An 8,152-nucleotide genomic window follows, 5' to 3' on the forward strand; every position below is an offset into this window, starting at 1 on the left:
TGATATTTGAACTGAAATGATGATATGAAATGGTACCATATGTGTATATGTATGAAATGTATCAAATGACAGCATGTGAAAGACCGTGTGCACTGGTTTAAACGAGCCCTGAGGGAAAATGTGGTAATCAAACGAATCAATAGATTCAAGAAAGAAATGAGATAAAAAATGAAAAAAGTGCATATTACAAAAATGAATGAATGGTATGTTATGAAATGAAATGAATGGTATGTTATGAAATGAATTTGAATAAGACTTTTTATTCGAAAGCATGACATTATATGTTTATATAAATAGTTAAATGATATTGTACTTTAATTTGGAATATGAGACATGAATAGATGATATGATTTTATCAAAAAATGAATGTGATGTGATGATTGTAAACATCATATGTAATGTTTATATGTGTTGCCAAATGAGTTTGATACATGGGGCATGATTTGTGAATTGAAATGGTGGAAACTAAATTGTGCATTGATGGAAACTTTATCTTGCTATTTCTAATATAATATTGATTTGAATCATAAAAGTACTACTGAGCTTTATCACTCAGTGTACAGTTTGTTTATTCCATGTGCAAGTATTAGTAGATCTTGAAGACTCAAGATTTGATTCAACATCCAAACTGCAGCTCTTGACTCAACAATATTTGTATAGTTCCTTAATGTTATGATATATGGAACGTACCGTAAGTTGAGTCAGTTTTTATCGTAAATGGTCATTTTGGAAATTTAGGTAGTTGATGTCAAATTGAATGAAAGAAAACAAATATATTAATGTATGTATATAAATGGTATAAGGATGAAATGGTTGAAATAATGCAAATGGCTATTTGTGTTAGGTGTAGTGCATTGGTATTTAGTGAATATTGGGAAAACAATTGGTGACATTTAATCTGAGCTGCTAGATGAATCTTCATCATTCCAGGTCACACCAAGCAACTTTCTTCTTCTTTAGAGTGTTAACACACTTAGATTAGATATGATATACCTTTGACATTCATAGCACTGGACACCCTTCTTTTCATTTTTCTTTGGTTCCTCCTTAATGACAATTCCCTTCTATTTGTTTCAAGGGACATTAGCATTGGCTTCAAACTTTTTGAACCTCATTGTTTGCTTCTTAAAAACCATATAAAAGTTTTCCGTGAGTAAGGTGATCTGCTTCTAAAGATCTTCAATAGCAGCATTTTGGGAAGTTGGCACTTCCTCGCCAACTTGAAAAGCAATGTTTCTATCACCTTTTTACCTGTTGTGTTTAACCTTATCAAATTTTATCTCAAAAGTCTATAGAGAGCCAATGAGTTCATCAATAGCCAGTCTTTCAAAATCCTTAGTCTCCTCAATAATTGTAACATTGATGGAGAATCTCTCAAGAAGAGATCTCAACATCTTCCCAACTAGTTTGACACTGGAGTATTCCTCTCCCAATGCAAACACCTAGTTTGAAATATCACACAACTTTGCATAGAACTCTCTAACAGTCTATAGTTCTTGCATTCTCAAGCTCTCAAATTTGGAGGTCAGCATTTGCATTTTTATTGTTTAACAGTGGAGGTACCTTCAGGTGCTGTCTCCAAAATATCCAAAGTAAATTTAGCAATCGTACATTTAGTGATCCTTTTAAGTTCTTATAAGTCTACTTCATAGAAGATGGTGTATAAATTACATTTGCAAGCTTTTCTTCTCCAGTGATCCATTGTACATGAGGTTAGCTACGCTCTCATTCTCACTATCCATCATGGATGGCTCCCATCTAGTAAGAATTGCTCGTCATCCCTTTTCATCAATGGATTTTATATAAGCCTTCATATGTGCTTTCTAATATGCATGATCACCAATCTCCAACAGTGGGGCACGTAAAGTAGAGGAACCTTTCGTAGCTTGAATTTAACTACACCATGAATCTCCACTAGCTACATTAAGTGAAAAGCTTTGATACTAATTGCTAACTTGAAGGCAATTGCTAAAAAACAAGATTAGTGCCAGAAGAAGTGACTAGGGAAATTGGCACTTCTTCAAGCACTACGAAATAAAGAACAAAAATAGGGGACCAAAAAATGTTTGCGTAGTTCAGTTTCCCTATGTCTGTAGAGCCTAACTCAATGAGAAATATCCATTATCTCCAAAACTTACAAGTGAACCTAAATCTATCACACCCAAGTGATAATTTCCTCGTATCTTAAAAGATTAGTACTCTCACCACTAAATTAACATTATGAACTTAGCTTGTAAAATCACAACACAAGTTTTACACTCAAATGCAATCTTATATAATAACCTATACAAGTGTCTCAATTATATAAAATTTTTCGAGATTATCTATATCTAAACAAACTAAAAACAATAGAATAATAATAAACAAGCTAAACAAGGATCGTTGACAACTAATTGTCAATTACCTAAATATGAAAACATACCAATTTGTTGTAGGACTTCATAGAGTAGACATTTCCCTATGTGCATCTCAATTATTCCATATTTTTCAGAATTAGACATTACGTAATTAATTGAATTCTTGTGGACATGGATCCAGCCGTAGTCCAATCTCTTTATCCGTCAACCCAAATTTGACTCTAACCGATCTGGCAATCCGTTCCATAAAAACACACACACATTCATAATTGGAGTACGAACCAATCTGAAATTGCAAAATCCATTTCCGAAGTTCAACCAATACGAATTAAACCCCACAGATAGCAGCCCTAATTCGGTTGCATCGTAAGAACACTAACTTAAAGTGAGGATTTGCATACCTAAACAACAGAATAATGAAGCACCGGAGTAATTTCATTGAACGTCCTCTATAGAGTTTGATACAGCACTCAACTTACTAGCCGTGAGCTACATTAAATATACATGCAATAGAGGTTTTTACAACTCAACCAATCAAATAATACTTTGAAATCGATGGAATTGACAAAATCCACCCAATTCCATTGTTTGCTGCCATATTTCGGATAGCAGAAATCTCAAATTTGCTTTAGAAGTGATGCCCTCTAGTTGCAAACGAGGCAATACAATGGTGAATATAAAACTGGGTGGAAAAAGAATTTTTACTGTTGTCCAAGCAAATTTCGTGGTAGATTTTGTTACGAGCTTCCACTTACATCTTTGGTTTCTTTCTCCCCTTTTGATGTTTCAATTTGCGTGCTTTGTTGCCCTTCAGTGCTGGAGCTAGATGGGTTAACACCATAATCACTGGTGACTACACTGTATTCACTGCTAGGAAGCTCTTGGCTTTCCAGTGCTATCTTCCTGAACTTCTTCATATCTTCCTTGTATTGAGCTGAGCTGTAATCAGAACTTTCAAAAGAACCGAACACCCTGCTGTGCCCAGGAGTGATTCCTTCGTTCAAATTATCCAGAGGCATATTTCCTTCCAGGACTCGAAGTACCTTCATTACGTGACAGAAAGGTGGTTACAAGCCAGCATTTATTCTATGGTCATGAATTCTTAAACCTTGTTGATCCGACTTTTTTATTTTTTTGATGTACCCTTATTCAAAACCAATGTCTGATATATTTTCAAACATGGGTATGGGGATATGACTCTCCAAGGACCTCCAAGTACATGGAAAAACATAGAAACCATTGAACATACTCTTGTCAGACAAATACTCAAATCCAACACTTAGACCCAATCTGAGTAGCATAAACTACCATTGATTTTGAACATGTAGAAGCTATAATTAAGAAGTAAAAACATTCCAATTGTTAAAATATATCTAGTGTTAAAAGATGTTATTGAACAAGCATAGATACTAACAATCAACTTTTGCTATAGACAATATGTAACCCTGGTTGAAAAACTAACTGACCATTCAAGTCTATGGAACATTTATCTAACTGATAAAAATAAAAAAGTGTTGATTAAGAACTAAAAACTTAATATTAAGCAGTTAGTCAAAGAACCTGGCTCATCCGTGGGCGATTCCTTGCTGAATGACGCACGCAGGCTGCAGCACAAGCCACCATTCGGGTCATTTCATCGGAATCATAGTCCTTCTGTAACCTTGAATCCACAAATGCATCAAAATTCCCATGTTCCAAAGCTTGTGAGAGCAAAGGCCTTGCCTAGAATTCAGAAAAAGGATCTGTTATCCATCCCATGCCAGTCAAGCACTAATAATTCAGGATCTTAGAAAGGCTGTATAGTTTGTTAGAGAAAATTGGCCATTTGCATGTCCATGTTCTGGTGGGACCTAAACCTCTTTGTTTCCAACATTTGAAAAGAATAGAAGATCGTCTTTTTAATATTAAGAAATCACTTAAAATGGGAAATATGTAATGCTTGAGTAGATTATATATACAAATTAAATGAACTAATACAGATAAAAAGATTACAGACCCAATCAACTATGCTATCATCAAAGAATGGCTGAGTCTTATCAACGGGGCGGCGTCCAGTAATCAACTCCAAAAGCACAACCCCAAAGGAGAAAACATCCGACTTCTCAGTGAGCTTCCCGCTAGAGGCGTACTCTGGAGCCATATAACTGCATGTATAAATTCTTGTGAGAAGGGGCGCATGTGATATTTACAGATTATAGGTAAAAGGAAACTATACTGCAAGATAGCATGGAGTGAGCCACAAATTTATTAGTGCAACAATATGTTGAGTAGATACGTAAAAATACATATATTACCCAAAAGTTCCCATCACACGAGTGGATACATGAGTATCAGTATCTAAAGAAGACTTTGCAAGACCAAAATCTGCAACCTGGGAAAACACACATGCAAGAGTGTGAAATACTTTTATTGAAGAAGAATCACAGAACTTAGGCCATCCAAATCAAAAAGAAATTTTCTTTATATCAATACATTCAGAACAAGTTTTCATCAAATTTTGAGATAAGGCATCTTGAAACACTAATGATCAAATACATTTTCTATTCATTGTTCCAATCTAAAGGACGATTCACTCATTCAAGTGTCATACAGAAACTAAATCAACGGTTTTTTTTTTTTTTCAAGAAACACTGAAAGAGCTCATATAACATTGAGAAATGTATATGAATTTTCGTTTTTTCTCAGCCTCAGGAGGCAAAGGGGCAAGTCAATCCCATGTCTATAGAAATAGCATTCAACTTGAAAACTGAAAACATACCCTTGCCTCAAAGCTTTCATCAAGAAGAATATTAGCTGCCTTGATATCGCGATGTATGATCTTGGGTTTACCTGATTATATATTTATGTTTAGTGGAAAAAGTATAAACCATGAGACTAGAAACTGGAAGGTGCTTGAACTTCACAACTTAAAGTAGATAAGTAATTGTATCCTTACAGTCCTCATGCAAATATGCCAATCCTTTGGCTGCACCAAAAGCAATTTTCATTCTGGTTGACCAGTTCATAACTGGCCTCTCTTTTCCTGCGTGTTAAGTTTCATCCAGTTAAAACCTAAGTATCATGGATAAGATAAGTACAATACTACATCCTTAACCTAAGTTGCGATCTCAAATTTATACTTCTGTCCACTATGCCTGTTCAAAAACTAGTTAGTATCATGATTATACAAAACACTTCTTGTTTCACACAATAGAATATGACTTACCCATCTATTATCCATCACATGCAAGAAAAAAATGCACAATCTCTAATGTTCATTTTCTCAGAGCCAGTTAGGTGGGTAGAGTGGGGTGGGGTGGAAGAGGGATTTAACCACCAACAACTCACCGTGTAAATGAAATTCTAACGTGTTGTTTGGGACAAATTCATAAACAAGCAACCTCTTCTCGCCAATAATGCAGTATCCAACTAGTGAAACAAGATGTCTATGATGAACACAGCTAATGATGTCAACCTCTGCTTGAAACTCACGCTCACCCTGTCCACTTCCAGCTTTTAACTGCTTAATTGCAACTACTTTCCCATCTTTTAGCACTCCCTTGTGGACATAACCAAAACCTCCTTGACCAATGAGATTAGAATCAGAGAAATTATCCGTTGCCAATGCTAAATCTTCATAAGTAAATGCACCCAATGACTGTCCCATGGCCAATCCTGAGGAAGGTGATGGATTAGATGGCTTTTCTGAGCCCAAACTAGTACTCGTTGAAGGAGGGTCAACATAATTATAAACATGTGGTGTGATTCCTGGCGGAGTAGTAGGTTTCGGCAGAACAGCAATTTGAGGAGCACTCTGCTGCCAATGTTGAGGATCAACTGGATGTATAACAACATGCAAGATTTAGTGTCAATTCCTTTCACTTTGAAAACCATTGGTTTCTTTTCTACCACATGAGACTGTAATCATAAAGCAAACGCTGTCCAACTAAAACATATAATACAAGTATGAAACAGAAGAATGCCTTGACCAAATCAAAATAAAAGCAACTAGAAAGTACACAATATAATATTTGTTGCTAATCAAACATAACTAGAAACAAACTTCGAAATTACTGCTGCTTATCTTTACAGCACTGGGGATAAAATTACTAAAGTGTTGATACCAGTGGACGCCTCCTTATCCCAGATATGCATATGTGTTTGTTTACTAGACATGCATGCATGGATGTTCTTGTATGCATGTATGGCCATGCATGTATCATGGCTTGAAAGCTGAAATGGATCAAACTCATTCTTTTGTAAATGGTTTAAAAAATCAAATTAGCATGGGAAAATTACAAATGACAACTATGATAAGAGCAATAAAACTGATTCTTGCATCCTAATTAACAAAAGACTACGATAACTTATAAATTCATGACAACTTTAAATCCTTAATAAAAGTAACTCGTTCAAGCTGCATACTTTAGGTCTTCTCAGTCAATTGATTCAAGTGAACTCCAAAAGAAAATTATGGCTTACCATATACCATTAAAGCATCAATAACGCAGATCTAGGTCATAAGCATATGTTCTTATGTATACAACATAAACCAATGAAAACCAAAAGCCAATGTTTGAAGGAAATCCCAATGATATTTTACTATAAAATACGGGAAGGAACTCAAGATTCAATATAATCTATATTGAACCAAAAATCTTATTTTCTTTATTTTTAAACAACATTATTATACTCTAAACACTGATAAACAAACAAATAAATAGATAATACAAAGTTGACAAAATGTAGACAAATATAGTTAACATGATTTAACAATAGTAACATTAAAAAAACAATAGTACGATACAATACAAACAAAACAAACACTTCAAAATTAAACCTAGATTCCATAAAAACAAATAATATTAAAAACTAAAGTCACATTTTCTAAGCCAACTGCAACTAATGGTACTTCAGAAATATAGGATAAATATACAGTCCGGAGGAAGTGTTATGAACTACATTAAGTGCAAGTAATTATTTCATAAAAATAAAACAAAGATGGACTGACTGACCTCCTTGAGGATGAGCTCCAGCAAGCTTCTTCTTTCTCCTCCTATAAAAAATTACGAAAATGCCCACTCCAATCAGCACAATTAACGCTCCCATCCCTGCCCCAACGATAAGCCCCGCTAATGTCCCAGGCGGTAAGCCCCCGCTCGGCGAAGGCGGCGGAGGTAGCGTAGCATTCGGAGAATCAGCCCCCGGAGGCGGAGGCGACACAGGGGTTGAAGTATTAGTAACTGGCGGCGTAAGGGAAGGAGAAGGAGGAGAAGAAGTAGTGTTGGGAGTGGAAGGCGGCGACGTCGGCGATGGAGATGGTGGTGTAGCCATCTCCGGTGAGGTTTCGATAAAATCGAGGATTTGAATTTTTTTTTTCTTTCCTGTTATTTTCTTTATGCTTGAGGTTTTTTTTGGGGAGGGGGGTTCAATTCAACCTCAATGCTTGAGGTTTGAACTTTGAAACAGAGTCGAAGGAATTTTGCTTATGAATGATTGGGTGGGAGAAAGAATTTGGACCAAGTGGGGCCCGCTTCTGACAAAGAAATGAGTAAATCAAAAAGAGGCACAACGGCGTCGTATTTGGCTTTTTATTGTTTTTACTGACAAAACTCTGCTGTCCGTGTCTGATTGTAGTGAGAAAATGTAGCTTACTTGCAACGTGTGATTTATTTTTAATTTTTTTCGGCGGTTTTATGTTTACAAAATATAAAATGTAAAGTACCCATTAAATTCCTCGATCAATTTTTTTCGGTAAAAAAAACAAATATCAAATAATATTTATTAACGTTTATAAGCTTAATATCTTGCTTTCT

The 8,152-nt window shown here is 35.4% G+C and overlaps 1 protein-coding gene across 1 annotated transcript; it reads right to left on the reverse strand.

The window, feature by feature from the left end:
- Positions 1–2,771: 2,771 nt before the first annotated feature.
- Positions 2,772–7,800, reverse strand: LOC107951921 (proline-rich receptor-like protein kinase PERK15). Its single transcript, XM_016887105.2, has 8 exons — positions 7,352–7,800; positions 5,685–6,173; positions 5,293–5,379; positions 5,116–5,186; positions 4,652–4,728; positions 4,354–4,501; positions 3,918–4,079; positions 2,772–3,400 (listed from the first exon to the last, which is right to left on the reverse strand). Exons 1-8 carry the CDS (start codon positions 7,668–7,670, stop codon positions 3,095–3,097), a joined length of 1,659 nt encoding a protein of 552 aa, XP_016742594.1. The 5' UTR covers positions 7,671–7,800; the 3' UTR covers positions 2,772–3,094.
- Positions 7,801–8,152: the final 352 nt, after the last annotated feature.

The sequence above is a fragment of the Gossypium hirsutum genome, chromosome A02 (genome assembly GCF_007990345.1).
Source record: "Gossypium hirsutum isolate 1008001.06 chromosome A02, Gossypium_hirsutum_v2.1, whole genome shotgun sequence".
In the NCBI taxonomy this organism is placed as follows: domain Eukaryota; kingdom Viridiplantae; phylum Streptophyta; class Magnoliopsida; order Malvales; family Malvaceae; genus Gossypium; species Gossypium hirsutum.